This window comes from Sceloporus occidentalis, unplaced genomic scaffold (genome assembly GCF_023333645.1).
Source record: "Sceloporus occidentalis isolate IW3139 unplaced genomic scaffold, rSceOcc1.0.p SCAF_41, whole genome shotgun sequence".
Taxonomy (NCBI): domain Eukaryota; kingdom Metazoa; phylum Chordata; class Lepidosauria; order Squamata; family Phrynosomatidae; genus Sceloporus; species Sceloporus occidentalis.
Genome location: NW_028317021.1, coordinates 5,908,799 through 5,927,562, shown reverse-complemented (window position 1 = coordinate 5,927,562; position 18,764 = coordinate 5,908,799). Strand labels below are relative to the sequence as shown.

At 43.9% G+C, this 18,764-nt stretch overlaps 1 protein-coding gene across 2 annotated transcripts in view; it reads right to left on the bottom strand.

Moving 5' to 3' along the window:
• Positions 1–10,314: 10,314 nt before the first annotated feature.
• The window catches only part of LOC149290050 (MLX-interacting protein-like), a 55,492-nt gene continuing 47,042 nt past the window's right edge, over positions 10,315–18,764 (bottom strand). Inside the window, exons 17-18 of one of the 2 annotated variants that reach the window (XR_016277275.1) lie at positions 16,574–16,903; positions 10,315–10,524 (exon numbers count right to left, since the gene is read on the bottom strand). Coding sequence is in view for 1 of the 2 variants with exons in the window: in XM_089489786.1 (XP_089345912.1) it covers positions 16,782–16,903 (122 nt within the window). In the remaining variant the exon portion in view is untranslated. Of the gene's footprint in view, positions 10,525–11,189; positions 16,904–18,764 lie in introns of those variants that run through there. The other variant, XM_089489786.1, reaches the window with a different exon arrangement.

Sequence of the window (18,764 nt, the reverse complement as noted above, 5' to 3'; positions counted from 1 at the left end):
AGGGACGCCTTGGGTACCAGCTGAGTGCGTCCTCGGTTGCTGGGAGACTGGCTTGGTTGCTAGGCAACGCCAGAAGACACACAGCATCAGCATCAGATGTGAGCACCAGGTTGCCTTTCTTCTCCAAAGGGGTCACATTTCAAAGTGTCTGAAAGCTGTAATCCTGCACACATGTAGACACACACTGCCCTGCTTCTGGATGGAGGACCAGAGGGCCGCAGTCATGTCAGGCAGGCAGGCAGGAGGCATTGCTCTCCCCTCCCCAAGTTAATAATAAAACCGTGCGACAAACCCATCACTGAGAAAGTTGCCGTACTAAGCATTTGCAACAAATGGAAAGAATCTGATCATGGGGCAAGATTAACACACACACACACACAAATCATTTGAAATAATTTCCTCAAAGTAACAGATGTGGGGGAAAGAATCAAAGTGGAGGTTTCAAACTGCATGTGGAAGACAGATTATGAACAGATACCAGATTTCTGCAAAGTAATTCTTTCTGGGGGGTTCCCCCCCATTGCCTTTTACAAATCTCAGCCCATGGCTCAGATTCTCTGTAAATCATTCATTGTGGCTTGTTGTTGTTGTGTGCCATCGTGTCATTTCCGACTTACGGCAATCGTCGGGTGACCCTATCATGGGGTTTTCTTGGAATGATTTATTCAGAGGGGTTTTTGCCTTTGGCTTCCTCTGAGGCTGAGAGAGTGGGACTTGCCTAAAGTCACCCAGTCAGTTTCCATGGCTGGGCGGGAATTTGAACTCCGGTCTCCAGAGCGGTCATCCAGAACTCAAACCACTGCATCATGCTGGCTCTAAGGCAGCTTGTAACGAATTAAAACAATGTATAGCTAAAATCAGATTATACCAAAGTTTAAAAAAATTAAATAAACAATTCTCTTAAAAGCACAAAGTGAAAACCCCAGCTTCCACTCATCTGCCCAAGGCAACACTGATGAGAGTGAGGCATGATGGGAGTTGCACCCCAGTATTTAGAGGGAGATACACTACCAGATTCTGTCCGTTTTTGAAAGCTAAGCAGGGTCAGCCCTGGATAGCCCTTGGATGGGAGAAGGGCTATCCAAGGGAGAACCCCAGAAGTTGTGAGCTCTGTTTCAAAGAAAGGAACTGGCAAAATCACCTCTCAGGATTCCTTGGCCAAAAAAACCCTGTGAAATTAATGGTGTTGCCATAAGTCAACAGGGGACTTGAAGGCATATACAAGCACACACACACACACACACACACATATACACAATTCCAATTATGAGAAATAAAAACAAGCAAAGGAGATGCCATCCTTTTTTGTCACCTGAGCTGCTGCCACGATGCAGAATTAATGCAGTTTGACACCGCTTTATCTGCCATGGCTCCATCCTATGGAACCCTGGGGTCTGTGGTTTGTTGTGGCCCCAGAGCTCTCCAACAGAGAAGGCTAAATGTCCCACAAAATGTCAAATCCCTAGATTCCATAGCAGTGAGCCATGGCAGTTAAAGCAGTGTCAAACTGCATTAATTCTGCAGTGCAGATGCAGCCCCAGATTGGTTAGATTGTAAGCCTGAGGGCAGGGAACCGTCCAATTAAAAAGATTGTATGTACAGCGCTGTGTAAATTTACAGCGCTTTATAAAGGTTAATAATAAAATAAAATAAAATAAAATAAAATAAAATAAAAATAATAATAATAATAATAATAATAATAGGCTGATCAAGGGCTTCCCAAGTCGCTTTGGCATGGTGTGTGGTGTGGTTGTGCATCTCAACCAGACTCTTGTCAAAGGTGAAAAGAGGCAACTGCGTGACACAGTGTGAAAGCCAGGCCACCTTTTCCTGCAGTGTGGTTTCATCACTTGTGGGTGTAAAAATCAAATCTCCCTTTCTCCTCCTTCTACTTTTGAATTCTTTCTGGGCCTTTCGATCTTATCTTCCTCCAACGCAGAAGGGGAAAATAGTCCTTCTTCAGAAGTGATTTTGTGAAGGTGGAGGAAGGAAGCCAATGACTGGAAAAAAGGGGATTTTGGATTTATAGGAGTGAAAGGGTGATACATTCAGGTGCTTATCGCTTGAGGGAAAAGTGGTACCACCTTCTCTCCACTCTTTCTTGATGGAGGTGAAGGAACCCAGAAACCCACAGAGCAAATCGGAACAGTGCTAAGTAATTTCCTGCATGACCAACCCTTCTGGGCTCTAAGGTGCCATCCCTACTCACACATCCCTGCCATGTCACCGATTCCATCGGAAAAGAAACTGATACAAATCGGCGGAGTACGTGTGCTTCATGCCCCCTTGGCAATGAAAAAAAGACCTGAATTAAAAATTGGGGGGGGGGGGGGTAAAAAAAATCATAGTCAAGATCCCAGATCAGCTACTCAGTGAAGTATACTTATTTATTTCTTCACTTGCCCCTTCCAATTCTGCTTTTCTACAAGCAATGGGGGTCTGTTCTCCTCATCAGGGCACAGCAGACTTCTACAATCATGCCAATAGTGCCACCATCATGAATACATAAGCTTTATGAATACAAATCAGGTACAGAGCTGGTACTCCAGATTACAAATCCGTAACTGCAAACCTGAATTCCTGACTAAATGAATTAAATTTTAAAAATTTAGGCTGGAATCATGTTGGGGATTTAGGTCTTTGCAGGTGGACTTAGATCTGCGGGACTTAGAACCAGGTGGTTCCATAATGTCCATATCCAGAAAAGGGCTGCTGTTAGGTTATCATGTAGGGGAGCCAGAAAAGTGACAGATGCATAATATCCTAATGTGCATCAGTGCTGTTGTGTCTCAGGACACCAGCATGCACATCAGTAGGGCCTGTTATGCAGTGCTTCTGCTACATAGTTAATATACATAAAGCGAGACAGCGATGCAAAGGGATCTCATAGCACTTTTGAGACTAACTGTGAAAGAAGCTGTAGCATAAACTTTCGTAGACTTAGCCCTGCGTCCTCAGATGCATGGAGTGCAGTGCTGCCCGTGCATGCATCTGAGGAAGTTGACCAGGTTTATGAAAGCTTATGCTACACCTTCTTTCGCAGTCCCCAAGGTGCTACAAGATCCCTCCACATGCTGATATTCCAAACTAACACTGCTATGTCTCTGAATTCATAGACCATGATAGAGGATTCTCGACCACATTATTACTTTTTAAATGCACAAGCCACATTCTGAATGAAGGCACAGTGTTACTGCTGAGAACACTGAATCGACACACTGACTCCCTTTTGTAAAGTTCTGAGCTCTTCTTCATCTCCACAAGAACATGGCGTCACCCATGGTAGATTTAGGCTGGCATTCTGTGGATGTCTTATGCCCACATGAATTCCCCTAAGGAAGCAGTTGGCCATTTTTTGGTTGAAGGCAAAATGTCAGCATTCAGTTTGAGATTGTGCCAGAGGGGGTTCATACTACTCACAAACTACAGATCCCAAGATTCATGAGCAAGAAGAGTGGTTCTAGCTTTTCAAATGGTTCAGTAGGCTGTGAGGAGAGGGCTGCATCTGAGAGGGCATGAGGGCACGAATATGTTCAGACACACTGCCGGGGCAGAGGTCAGATGGGAGGTCCAGCTGCTAGCTGAATTCAAAGAAGGGCTCTTCTAGTTCAACTGATAAGCATCACCTTGAACCAATGGCAGAGTGAGCAAGAGAAATCTGTGATTAGAGGAAATTGATCAAAATCAGTACCACATCCCATGTGCGCATTTGCCGCACAAGGGAAGAACCCATTCAAAGGCCACGTAACAGGGCAAGAGAGATATGATCGAAGAGTGAAGACCGTATAAATACAGTTCCAAGATCCACAATGAAGACAAAGCAGCCCAACAGGCAAAGGACAGCTGACGACTGCTACTTTTACAACTCCGGTAACCATGCTGGCTGTTAAAAGTAAGTATATTGCATGATAGGATAGCATTTATTAATGGTATATTTTATTATATATTATTTTAAATTATATTTTCTATTATATCAGCCTAAATCCTATTAATCCAGTGTATAGTCACTGAATTAACTGGATTCACTTACATGATAGGGCCTTCTCAGTGGCTGCTCCCAAGTGCCAAGAGGATTTTGGCCATATTGTATTATATGCTAACCATAAGTGGATATGGGGAAGCAAGCTGATGGTATGGATTTAGACTGTTGTTACTCCATGACCACAGCAGCACATCCAGACATTGGAACCAGGTTTTGCCACAAATGCAGGCTCTTCACTTAATCGCAGAAGGAAATAGAGGGCAGAAGTCCTCACAAAGTCTTAATTTCTTTAATCCCTAGCTGTAGAATTCCAGTGCCTATTAACCCTAGCCAGCTTGCTCAATAGCAAAGTACGTCAGGAGCTGATGTTCTTCAGCATCTGGGGCCCAAATTGTTCCCTACTTCTCTTCTAGACAAAGCTTGGAAAAGTTGCTTGTTTTACTATCCCCCCCACCCCCCGCTCCCCAAATCTAGCATGGGATTGCATGCACTGCCTACCACACACCCATCACTTTTATAGTATTACACATTGGAAGGGAGGGTCAGGCGTGGTGGACAACGTGCTTTGGGAGGGTGTCCCACAACGTCAGAAGGCACTTCCCTTCTGCTTCAAAGCAGTTTGAAAAACCATTGACACGGAACATGAAAAAGGAAAACCTCCCAAGTCTTTAATGATGGGCAGAATCCTGTTGGGGACATACAGTACATCTTCATAAGGGGATTTACCTCTGCAGGAATTAGAACTGGAAAGCTCTGTAATGCTTTTACCAGGGGTGCTGTTATGTTACTACGCAGGGGAGCCAGCAAAGTGACCAAAGCACAATGGGACCAATGTGCATCATAAGTGATGATCATCGGTCTCATTGTGCATCAGGAAACAGGTGGTGGGGCAAAGTGGCATGTTCTTTCTCAGCCCAGATGTGGGCTGACGCACATCAGGACACTCTTGCCGGTGTCCCACGACACATCTTCACAATATACTAACAGGGTTTCTTTGCAGCTCTGCTACATAGCTCAGTATAAGTAAAGCCAGCCACGTAACATACACAGAGCGATAGAAAAGTCCTGCTAACCTCTGGATCTTTGTCTACAATGAACCATCATATTGATTTAACTTGTTGTTTTCCAAACAGAAATCTCTGGCGTGGTCTTTGTCCTCTGCATCATCACAGCTTTCTCTGCTCCATGCTTCAAGTATAACCACTCTCTACTAAAGTGCATCAATGAGTTAGACAAGCACGGAACAATACTTTTCGATGACTATGTAAGTATACTGAACTTTGTCTTTTCTGTTTTGGTGAGTGCTGGACCAGGGTTCAAATCCTTGCTCAAACATAAAAACCCACTCAGTGACCTTGGGCAAGTCACATTCTCTCAGCCTCAGAGCTTGGCAAAGGCAAACTCTGCGTCGTACATTTCATGAGGCCCAATGCATTTCAGGTTAGGACCGTTTGCAAAAGTCCATGGTCTGTCATTTCAGTTGCAATGAAATCTCATAACGCATGGAGCAATGGGGCTTTGAATTGGAGAGGGAAGGGGTGGCGGTTGGTTTCTTGATCAACATCGCGCCAAACTCCATTGCATTGCTTTTCATATTGAACATTCATTTCTTGCTGTTGGATGGAACAATCCTTGAGAAGCTGGGGAACAAAGAAGGGCTTTACTCCCCCCTGCCATGCAAATAAAAACTTTGCCCCAATGAAATTTTCTTTAAAATTCCAGCACTGCAAAACTATTCACACCTAAGACTGTTCTATTTGCTGTATTTACAATCCATTGGTAACTTTGCCCACCCATTTTCTTCGAATGCTTAAATGCTCAACTGCAATTTAAAGTTACAACTATGCTAGAAATTTGGGAACTGTAGGAAAATTTCATATTGGAGGGGTACTGAATTCTTATTTTTTTTTGGGGGGGGGGGAATCAATCTCTTCATTTTGTCTTCTCTGCTAGAAATACACCTCCTGGCATCCCCCCTCATTACCCAGCAATCCTTGGAAGAACTTAGGAAAGTTACCTTTGGGAGGGGTAGGTTTCTCAGACTCACGAGCCAAAGTTTTCAGAGGTTTGGCCCATAGTGCTTCTTGTTTGAGCCCTAGTCCTGGGGAAACAGGTGGCGGATGAAGAAGCATGTTCTTTCTCAGCCCAGATGTGGGGGCTTCTTTGCTTGTTCAAGCTGCCCCTTCTCTAGTGCTGCTGCTGCCTGGTGGTATTGCCAAGAAAGAAAATGCCCGAGATAGACATGCCAGAACCAGAAGCAGAAGCAGCCGATGCCCACTGGCACTGGTGGTGGAAACGTTAGGGTCATCAGCAGTGAAACAAAGTGATCATCCCAAAAGATGGTGCCAGCTACAACTAGCTCGCTACCCAGGCTCTGCCCTGGTAAAGTCTCAATAAATAGCCATTATAGCTGCCTGCTGGTTGGGAAGAGTGTTAGAGGTTAGGTGGATGGTGCTCCACCTGCTCAAAAGGAATCATAGAGTTGGAAGAGACCACAAGGGCCATCCAGTCCAACCCCCTGCCATGCAGGAAATCCAAATCAAAGCATCCCCTGGCCATCCAGCCTCTGCTTAAAGACCTCCAAGGAGGGAGATTCCACTACACTCCGAGGGAGTGTGTTCCACTGTCGGACAGCCCTTACTGTCAGGAAGTTCCTCCTAATGTTGAGGTGGAATCTCTTTTCCTGGAGCTTGCATCCATTGTTCCGGGTCCTGTTCTCTGGAGCAGCAGAAAACAAGTTTGCTCCCTCCTCAATATGACACCCCTTCAAATATTTAAACAGGGCTATCATATCACCTCTTAATCTTCTTTTCTCCAGGCTAAACATCCCCAGCTCCCTAAGTCGTTCCTCATGGGACATGGTTTCCAGACCCTTCACCATTTTAGTCACCCTCCTTTGGACACGCTCCAGTTTCTCAATATCCTTTTTAAATTGCTCCCTCCTGTTACAGAAAATGGGCATTCCACTCCCCAGCAATGAAGCCAGTGGCCAGAAAGAAAAGCTGTTCCATCTTGGGAGAAAGATGGGATATCAATTAAACAAGCAAACAAAGAGGAGCTCACAGAGATCTCTGTGCCCATTTAGTCTCCTCCAGATGAGTGCCAGTGGCAGCCTCTGCATTCACATGCCGATTCCAAAGTCTATGGTGTGCTTAATACCTTCATGAGGCTAACCAAAAAGGCAGGGGGAGGAAAAAAAATCTCTGTGCAAGTTTTCAAAACCACAGGTTTCTCCAAAACATGCCAAGGGAGGAAAATGAACAGAGGATGTTACAATGTTGGGAGTCAGGCAGTCCACATGTGGACTTAAACTGCTACGCAAGGAAAGGTCTGGAGCAGGGGTAGGCAATCTGCGGCCTGCGGGCCGGATGCGGCCCAGCGAGGCCTTGGGACTGGCCCCAGCCCAGTCCTGCCGCCGATTGCCACCAGGGCCTTTGGCCTCTCACGCAAGGGCAAGGAGGGCAATTGTCTATAGAAGCCTCAGAAACATGCATTTATATTAACATTTTTGTAAAAATTAGCAAATTTTTTCGCGTGTCTTCCGTTTTTTTTTTTTAAAAAAAGTGTCCTCCATTTGAAAATTTTGCCCTACATTTGTCCCGGTTTATTTATTTATATAATTTTTTAAATTATTTATTTTTTGGCTTTGGCCCCCCAGTTGTCTGAGGGACAGCAACCCGGCCCCCGAATCAAAAATGTTGCCTACCCCTGGTCTGGAGATTATTGAATCTAGCTGACTGGTGCACAAACCCTCTCCTCAAAGGTCCTGGGCCTGCTGGGAACAAGACAGGTGATATAGTGAAAAAACAACACAACGTTGTTCTCCATTTGAAAATATTACCCTGGTCTCCTCTGAAAAATCCAAATGCGTCTCTGCCCTCAATTGTAGTTGCCAGGTCAGGACTATCCTAGGCCTGAAATGGGAGACTGAAGGATGAGCCCCAGTCGTGTCATAGGTTGCAAGGTCAACATTACAAGGGGCAGTCGCTGAGGAAGTAATTGAGCATGATACTTTAAGCATCATGCACAGTTACTATTAAGTCTTAGTAATGAGGATAACAGGGATACATATACTTTTCAAGGCAGTGTTTTTGCCCTGATATTGCTCCCCCTTCCCCTAAGACCTGGTAGGAGGTCTTTGTTGGAAGAAAGCAGTGAGTCTCTCGGATAGTCTCTTGATTGGACTCTATACAAATCTCTTCATATTGTAACATTTCTCTCTCTCTCTAATCTCTGTATTTGTATTAACAAGCTGATGCTGTCTTTCCCATTGTACAGGCAAATGCCATAGGCCTTAGCAGAGATGGTGTTCAGGTGACAACGATTAACTTCCCAGGATTACCCAACTGCAGGATTTTGAAAGTGTGCAACCAATCTCAAATCTGTGACACCCTCCGACCTTTTGAAGGAGTATTGAAAGCCTTTAACAGCTCAGTGAATGATGATCTTATGTCAAAGTCAGACAAAGAACGTTTGTTGAGCACCATCTCACTGATATTGGAAATTCGAGACTGCAACTGCACAGCCCCCTCTTTTTCCAATTACTCCTTAGATCCTGACCAGTTCATAAGGAAAATGACGTTTTACAATGCTTTCAAAGACTATAAGGAATGCACAAAGCAGCTTGCACCAAAAGCTTAAGTTAAATATTTGGTTTTACACACAGGTGTGCAAATGCTGTTAAAAGCAGGGCATTTATATGAGCATGAGACTCCTACCTAGGAGCAAGTTTCTGGGATTTATTCATAGCAAGATTTGCATTGGATATACCAAGTAGACAGCTCTAGGACTGCTATCGTTTTTATAGCTATTAAAAAGAGATATTTATTCTATTTAAAAAGTATTTTTATCAATACAAGTTGATATGTCTATCTATTTTTATAGTCTATTTAAAGTTTATTCTTATATTTATATATCTATTCAATATATTTTGTATATTTATTCAATATTTGTTATTTGTTGTACGTATAAAGTGTCACCTTAAAAGACGGGGAGACTATAAACAGTTATTTCCTTTGTTGATTTTAGAGACAAAGTAGTTATCTTAATATATTTAAACTATTTGGAATACCAAATGGGCATATTTATTGCTTTTAAAGTTAAAAAAATAAGGGGTTTTTTTGGAGGGGGAATCAAGGTATGCCTTCATGATGATTTGAAAGGGACAGGAACAAGACTATGCCTCGACATTTTGTGGCTACAAATTAAAGAATGGATAAAATAAAGTTTGATGAACACTTCATTTGTGTCGGATTTTTTATCAGCTGCGTTGATTTTTTTTGGTGTCATTTTGGTTGGCTGTTTGTTGAAGGAAATGTGTTTTTTTTTTGGGGGGGGGGACAAGGCTCCCTGAACTTGGCCATTTTCTGGTATGTGAAGAGCGAGGGGAAACAGCAGTCTCTGGAGCAGAAGAAAACAAGCTTGCTCCCTCCTCAATTTGAAGGGATGTTATACTGGGAGTGTGTCCAAAGGAGGGCGACTAAAATGGTGAAGGGTCTGGAAATCATGTCCTATGAGGAAAGACTTAGGGAGGTGGGGATGTTTAGCCTGGAGAAAAGAAGATTAAGAGGTGATATGATAGCCCTGTTTAAACATTTGAAGGGATGTCATATTGAGGAGGGAGCAAGCTTGTTTTCTGTTGCTCCAGAGAACAGGACCCGGAACAATAGATCCAAGTTCCAGGAAAGGAGATTCCACCTCAACATTAGGAGGAACGTCCCGACAGTAAGGGCTGTTCAACAGTGGAACATGTTCCCTTGGAGAGTGGTGGAATCTCCCTCCTTGGAGGTCTTTAAGCAGGGGCTGGATGGCCATCTGTCGGGGATGCTTTGATTGAGATTTCCTGCATGGCAGAATGGGGTTGGACTGGATAGCCCTTGCGGTCTCTTTCAACTCTATGATTCTATGTTTTTCCTTTAGCTCAGGGTGGGCAACCACTGAAAGCTAGAGGACTGCATTAGTCCCCCAGGAGCATATATAGGGCTGCACCTCCCACAAACACTTTCCTCCCAGGTTATGGGCAAATGCCCTCCTAAAGCTGCGGGAGAGCATTTTCACCATGCTTTTTTCTATTCTTGAGCCATTTTAGGCCCAGGAGAGGCCTTCTTAAACAACAGGAAGGGAGCAAAAATAATTTCCCGGCTTTTAAAAAGGCCTCTCTTAACATTTAGCATTTACATTTCTATACGTTTATCAGTGAACTCAGCACTCCCTAAGTGGTTTACAATCTGTAAGCCAATTGTCCCCAACAAGCCGGGACTCATTTGACCAACCTACGAAAGGATGGAAGGCTGAGTCCACCTGGGAGCCCTGGCTACGTCGCTGTTGCCTCTGCAAGAACCAAAAAAGAGATATATGTAGGCATAAAACGGACTTACGCTTGTGTATTTGACAAACAGGATGCCCACCATTGTCTGTAATAGCCAATCTTGGATATCCTATACTGTACTTCAGACTCAGACACTTGCTCATCCTTCTCTTGAAAACCTCACATTCCAAGCCTTCTTGAAAACCTTAGTAACTTGCTCTTCCCACGGCTAAACCTGTCCATTCAAAAAAAGAGGGGAAAAAGACATTATGCCAAGAGTGCTTGTGTTCTAAAAAGAGATACATTGATTCACAACTCCCAGAGGTTATGCTCCCTGATCGTTAGCACATGGGATCAGGATCAGGCAACAGAACCTTCTTGCTAAGAACCCAAGTGAAATAGATGTGATGCTCTCCCCGCTATTTCTGAACAGAAGAGGAAAGGTTCACCTACATCTACTCTGGTCTTTCTTGATCTAGCCTGGGGTCACTTCAGCTTCCATGACTGCAGACCACAGTACAGTCTTAATAGGCAACAGACAAAAAGTTATGGCTACCAGTGTCACTGGCGGGTCACCAGTCCAGGGCACCTGCTGCTGACACCTTCTGCACTGGTGTGTGGTCTGCACACCGATGTGATAGTTTGCACTTTCCGGATTGAACTGGAGCAAACTGAAATGTTTTCTGCTCCAGTTTTAAGCCCCAGATCATGGTTTGGGTCCGTTTTCTTCCCACTGTGGTCCACATGCGTCATCTAAACATTATATGATTCTATGTACGTTTCGAAACTTACCTTTAAGTTACACTTTGACATTGTTTCAATACAGTTCATTACAGAGATTATAGGGTTCTAAAGCAAGACACACCTCCACTGAAAACACAGAGGCAGAACAAGGCAAAGTTTCTTCCAAAAAAATAGTATTTATTTTGGTTGTAACTGTAAAAAAGAAAATGCAATTGCACTGTTGAAAGAGCAACCTGAGTGGTCACCACAGAACCCCCTTTTCATGCAACTGAAAAGAAATCCTTATAACAAAGCTGCAATGAGGGTATCTCTCAAGTCTCCAATGTCCAAATGTTGTTACTGGCTTTTTTGAGGGAGGGAATGAAGCAAACCAATTTATTGTACAAGTTTCACCATTTGCAGCTAGAAAAGAAACATTTTTGTCCTAAAAATAATCAAAGAAACAGAAAGGGAGCGCACATGAGCTTACACTTGAAACTCCAATTTCATTTATTAAAAACAAAATGCATATTTAAGGTTGTAGTTCAAATATAAAAGATGTAAAGCAACCAACTGCAAAACAATAATCGCAACTATCTCTGTACATCACTGGTAACTTTTACAAAGCCATACAGAACCATGCCTTTCGCTGATCACATTTTTTCCTACTCAGCCGACAAAAACGAAGACTGAGTTGTTAAGTACAGCTTATTATGACTGGTGTGATATGAGCTGCTTTGACTGAGACAACGAGAATGTGAAAATACTACATCCCCATCACATCCGGGGCACCCAAAGATTGCAGCATTCACAGCATTTGATGTTACAGAGAGACACAACCTACATCTTTTTATCCAGAAGGAAGCTTGGGTTGGTGAAGTTGTGTGAGAGAGGAAAGACACACACTGGGAAGGCCCTACTGTATAAACAAGAGAAATGATGCTTGCTTGCTTGCTTGCTTGCTTGCTTGCTTGCTTGCTTGCTTGCTTGCTTGCTTGCTTGCTTGCTTGCTTGCAGAAAAAGAATACATTCAATTCCATCTGAAGATGCAACAGAAGTGAATGTGATGAGTGCTGGAGACGCTGTTGGGGTGGATACAACCTGAGCCTCCTCATCAGGTGGGAGTGAAAAGACAAGAGGTCTCTCATAGTAGTGTCTTGTGTAATGATAGAAGATGGGCAGGAGTGTAAGACAAGGCAAATGCCATGATGTGGAGGCCGCAAACTGACCCCTGCAGTGCTCTCAACCAGCACCCTTGCATCCAAAAAAGCCACATGGAAAAACTGCAAACTCCAACAAATACTAACACTAGAGGTATCTAATGAGATTCCGATTGTATTTGCTGCATCTTGCGGAAGCTTTTAGTTGCTTTGTCTGATGCCCTGGACACAATTCTGGCAATCCTGAGAGAGTTTCCCTATAGAGAAGTTTAAGTTGCACTCAAAATGCAGAGAGGAGAGACAGGGAATCGACACAGAGGAAAATCAACTCCTAAAGGCTGTCTGATACGTGAAAACGGAACTGCTAAATGTCATTTTGTCATTTGAAAATAAAACTAACACAATGTTCTCTTAGCACCTTTATAAAAGTCCTTAATAAAACAGATACCTGACTATATCAGATTCAATCAAACTATGCCTGAGAGATATTTCTGTTGTGGTTAAAATGCAGGAAATATCAAGCAATTAATATGTTATTGAAGCATTTAACATACTGAATAGCACAATCCTATGCTTACTCATAACCTATGAAGAGCCATGCTGGACCAGACCTTTAGTCCAGCCTCCCATGTACCACTGTGGCCCAACCTGCAACAAGCCCTTTCCCACAACTGGTATTCAGAGGCAAGCTATTTCCAACCCTGGAGCACAGAGTCATGTGTAACTGCTGACAAAAAGGGCAATTAAGACTCTCAAGTGGATGGGGCAACTTTCTGATGAAAAATGGCTACAGACATTTGAGGCTTCTTAGCTTAGAAAAATAAAGCGAGTGAGGAGGGGGTCATGGTAGAAGTGCATACAATTATCTATAGGATAAAAAAAGTGGATACAGAAATCCACTTGTTCTACATGCCCCCCCCCCCCCCAAAAAAAAACCCAGACCCCATGGTCAGCCGGCAGAAATAAACCATTAAAGATTCAGGCAAGACATAGGGAATTAGCGCATGACACTGACATAAACTACCATATATACCTGACTATAAGTTGACCTCGTGTATAAGTCGAGGGCAGGTTTGGGGACCAAAATTATGGATTTTGATAGGACCCATGGATAAGTCGAGGGTAAAACTTAGGGGCATGAAACAAAGGATGTAAGGGATGATGCAAAGGAAAACGATGCCAAAGAACTTAGAAGATTCTATCAGGCTTAAGTGTTTGTGCTCATCCTAAAGGCTGGATGGATGAGAGAGCAGAGGGGATCCATGCTTCGTTTTGGTGCTCCCAGGATGCACTAAGCTCTCGCCTTTTATCACTCTATTGAGAGAAAGGGGATGGCTCCTTTTTATATACATATAAGAGTGAAAGGACCCGTGGATAAGTCGACCCAAGTTTTTTGGGTCAATTTTTTGACTAAAATTTCTAGACTTATACATAAGTATATACAGTATGCTATTCTCAAGATGAACCAACGGCTCCAATTTGGATGCTTTTAAAGAGGGACTGGACAAGGACAGGGGAACTAGCTATGATGCCTATGCATTATCTCCAGAATCAGAAGCAGGATGTTTCTGAATACCAGTTGTTGGGCAACATGAACATGTGGGCTGTTTCTCTCAGATCCTGGTGTGTGGGCTTCCCACTGAAGCATTGTGTTGGTCACTGCAAGAACAAAATGATGAACTAAATAGGCTTTGGGGGAAATCCACCATGGGTCTTTTTATCTTCCTACGAAAATATCCATGTGTCCAAATATTCCCCCAAAGAAGAAAAAGGTTGCATTGTTATGTGCCAAGGTTGTCTACAGAGGCAGGGTCACTAGACATTTGCTCAAGGGCAACCTGAGAAAGCTGAATCTCCAAAGACAGCAGGCAGTATGGAGAATATAAGGTATAGTATCAGCATCTGTTCAACCCAGGGAAGAGTATGGAAAGAAGGTACCAAGAGCTGGCACTGAATTTGTCTGATTCTCCCTCCTGCAAATGTAGCCAATTGCGTTAGGAACAAGAGGAAATGGACTACTCAGGCTCCTGGCAATTTTCTGGGTATGGCCCACATCGCTCCAGAGGGTGTTTCAGGAGGCTGAAGCAAAATGTTAAGCACAAACACAGCTGGAAGAATTAAAGTTAGGAAACATGTTTGATTCACAGTATCAGGACAGTCAGTTGCTGACTCACACACACACCTTCTTTAGTCTAAAGACACACACACAAACACAAAGTGTCAAAGGGAAATGGAGCTGAAGACAGCAAGGGGTACAACATCTGTGCCAAATTTGTACTATTAAGTGTAGCTGTTTTAATTTTATTTTAAAAACTGACACCTTTTGAGAGAGAGAGAAAGAAGGATTAATCAGGCAGGGGGGATAGTTACATCCACTGTCACATACGTACATACAGTCATCCCTCCATATTTGTGGCTTTGATATTTGCAGATTTGATTATTCACGGATTTCATTAATATGTTCTCTCTAGGACTGTCTAGGTCCTCCAGTGCAACTCTGTGATCAACTTTAACTAAAAGTTGCACTGAAAGACCATTTGTAGCTACTCCAGTGCCATTCTATGGTCAGTGTATGTTGGACATTGACCACAGAGTTGCACCGGAGGACCTAGAGCAGCGATGGTGAACCTTTTAGAGGCCAAGTGCCCAAACTGCAACCCAGAACCCACTTATTTATTGCAAAGTGTCATGTCCTTCTGGTTTTCTAGTAACAAACTCTGGCAAACTTTGATCAGGGGAGACAGGACATGTGCCCACAGAGAGGGCTCTGAGTGCCACCTCTGGCACACGTGCCATAGGTTCGCCATCACTGACCTAGAGATTCCTAGAGAGGTGTCCTTCAGGTAAAAACATGGTGTTTTTGTTATTTGCAGTTTTTCCATATTCACGGGGGTCTTGTTCCCCTAACCCTAGCGAATATGGAGGGACAACTATACATACGTATATATATGTGTAAATAAGCAAATGCATGCTAGCACTTAGAAAAATGTGCATGCTAGCACTTAAAAAAAATCTAAGCACAAAGGAGGGAATGCCTTTTCCGATGAGAAACAGAAACCTACTGAAGCATTGCCTTCTCACACACAAATATACCCCCCCCCCCCCATTGCCCTTAATCATAGTTAAAGCTCATGTTGGCATCAAACTTACCCTTGGTCTATATTAACTGCTGTCTGAAGAGAGTCCCTGGCTAAAAAGGATTAAGGCTGAACAGCATGGCTATTTAAGAATGCTAAAACCCACCAGAATTCTAGAACAATTTTTCTAGCGCGACTCCGATTTTCAGGCTGGAGCTTTGTAGCACAGGGCTGAAAGGAGCCACTACTCCTCTGTGGCAAGTACTGCATATACTCATGTACAAGTCGAGCTCGTGTATAAGTCGAGGAAAGGTTTTTAGGGCCAAAATCATCGATTTTGATATGACCTGCAGATATTTCAAGGGTAAAACATAGGGGCATGTAACAAAGGATGTAAAGGGGATTTTAGGGTCAATTTTTGGGCATACATTTTTTGACTTAGTTGAGTATATGCTGTATGTATCCAGTGTCTGAACAGGCAGGATAGCCTTGTTTTAGAATAACCAATCTATTTTTTCTTTTCCTTTCAGGTTATCAGGCTTCTGAATTTTTGCCTGAGGCTACAACTTTTGCAAACGTATTTCCAAGGCTATTTATAACAACAAAGAAGAGTCAGCTTATTCAAGGGTAGACTGAGTCCAGTTTAAAAACACGCCTGGGCTTCTGTCAAGCTGTCCTGATCATGCCACCAGATGAAGGAGAAGCAGCACCAGCTACTCAAATGTTACAGAAATAAAACTCATCTTGTATTCCTAATATACATCCTTAAAATAAAATAGAAAAGTATCAGCTCTTAATTCACTGTGTTTGCCACACTTCGGCACCATGGATAAAACCTTCTATTTTCCCCTTTTGGTTATGTATTTTCCAATTTAGTTCATAGCCAATATCCGAAGAGCTACCTCTGGTGCAACTAATAACTTGCATGCATTTGGTGTTTTTGGGCTGGGGGAGGCAGGACTGTTTCTTTAAACAGGCAGCATCCTTGCCCCCTCTCCTCCCCAAAATCATTTAAAAAATTACTGGAGGGACCCCCCTTCCCTCAGTATCTGTGTGGTTTGCCTTCAGTTTTTACTGCCTGAATAGGAAACCAAAACAATCAGTATGACCATACAACAGAAAGCATCTTACATCGCATAAAGTCAGGAGTAAGTGTCCCTTTAAACACACAGCACCTTATGGTGCCTCAGCCCTCTCTGTCTGTCTCCAAGCTTTGGTGCCTGAGGTCAGGTTGCAGAAAAACACTAGCACTGCATATTTCAATAGGTTACATTGATGGAACACGTCTATTGCTTGGTGCAGGTTTATCACCCTGCCTATTTACCTGAGTTGGCCTTCCTCTTTGACCAAAGCCAAGCACAGTGTCAATGGACTGTGCCTTGGTTCCTCCTCTTACCCCCTTGCAAATCTCTCAATTTAATGCCAAGGTCCTACACAGGCTGGAAGGTGAATCGACCGTAGTGAGGTTGCTATGTCTTGATAAGGCGTAGATATTTGCCATGGCTTGAAGAGGTGATATCAGTTGCCTTTGGTTAGGTTTCTCCAGCTGTCTTGTGGGCCTTACTCACTGCCTCGGTGGCTTGTTCTGGCAAGCGTGACGGGTCAGAAAGAATGGAGGTGGTAATACTCAAGTGACGAAGTGTGTTCAGAACCACTGGAGGATGACAAAGAGAGGCAAAAACAAAGGAACCTAGTTACTTGGATTATCAAAAGGAGTCATACAAGCTTAGCAGAATTCCAGCAAAGCCACCAATGAGATAAAGATCACCAACGGGTCCAACGCATTGTGCAGGTAATACGCGCAATGTCGTCTCCAGTACGGACTGGGATAATCCGTGGGCAGAGGTATGTAGTACCTCTGCCTTGTCATGGACGGACCATTTCCTGGTTGAGGTTCGACTTAAGGCAACTATCCAAATCCCCCCCCCCCGGGGGTGGAGGACCTATTAGGATTGTCCACCCTCGAAGGCTGATGGAACCCAAAAGGTTTCAAGAAGCCTTAGAGGGGCTTATGGTTGGATCTGACGGTGACTCTGTTGATGCCCTGACTAACATCTGGGATAATGATCTCTCCAGGGCTATACACAGTATCGTTCCTAAGCGTCCTTTCCGGCCCGCTTCTAATAAGAAACCCTGGTATACGGAAGATCTTCAGGAAATGAAGCGGGCCGCACAATGACTAGAGCGCAGCTGGTGGAGACACCAGCACTTAGCCGACAAGACACTCCATGAGGCTCTTTTGAAGTCTTATGGAGTGGCAATGGGTGCAGCAAAGAACTCGTTCTACACTGCACATATTGCGTCTGCAGAGTCACGTCCAGCAGAGCTGTTCAGGGTGGTTAGGGAGCTGATTCAGCTTCCTCCCACTCTGAACCCTATTTTAGAACCATCTAAGGCCTGCTGTGATGATTTTAACAACTTCTTTGCAGATAAAGTCTCTCGGATAAGGGCTGATCTCGACGCCGGCATTTCAACAGAGACAATAGAAGAGGTGTCCAGAGCTTTCGTGGACTCCATTAAACTGGATCATTTTGAGTTTGTTGGTACCGATGAAGTGAACAAGCTTCTTGGAAGTGTTAGGAGGACGACGTGCTCTCTTGATCCCTGTCCTTCTTGGCTGACTGCCCAGGGTGGTGATGCTGTAACATCATTAATGCAACGCATAATTAATGCATCGACAAGGGAGGGTAAATTTCCATCTAGTTTAAAATTAGCAACAGTTAAACCGTTGCTCAAAAAACCCTCCTTGGACTCCCTGATAAGAAACAACTATAGGCCGGTTTCACTATTGCCATTTTTAGGTTAGGTGATCGAGAGAGCGGTTGCCTTCCAACTCCAAGCTGTCTTGGATGAAACTGATTATCTGGACCCATTTCAAACTGGCTTCAGAGCGGGTTATGGAGTTGAGACCGCCATGGTCGCCTTAGTTGATGATCTCCATCTGGGTACTGACAGGGGAAGTGTGACCTTGTTGGTGCTCTTGGACATCTCGGTGGCTTTCGATACCATTGACCACGGTATCCTTCTGGAACGCCTGAGAGAGTTGGGCATAGGGGGCACTGCACTCCAGTGGTTCTGATCCTACCTCTTGGGCAGATTCCAGATGGTGCAGTTGGGGGACAGTTGCTCTTCTAAGAGGGAACTCACATCTGGTGTCCCTCCGGGAGCTATTTTGTCCCCCACTTTGTTTAACATTTACATGAAACTGCTGGGAGAGATCATCTGGAGACACGGGGCGCGGTGTTATCAGTATGCTGATGACACCCAAATATGCTTCTCTGTGTCCCCGACTGATTCAGTGACTAAGGATGGGGTCTCTCCTCTGAATGCCTGCCTGAAGTTGGCAATGGGCTGGATGAGGGAAAACAAACTCAGTTTGAATCCAGAGAAAACGGAAGTACTGGTAATAGGTTCCCCAGGCCCGGGGAAGGAAGTTTATTCACCTGTCCTGAACAGGGTCACACTTCCCCTGATGGATGAAGTTTGCAGTTTAGGAGTGCTTCTGGACTTGTCTC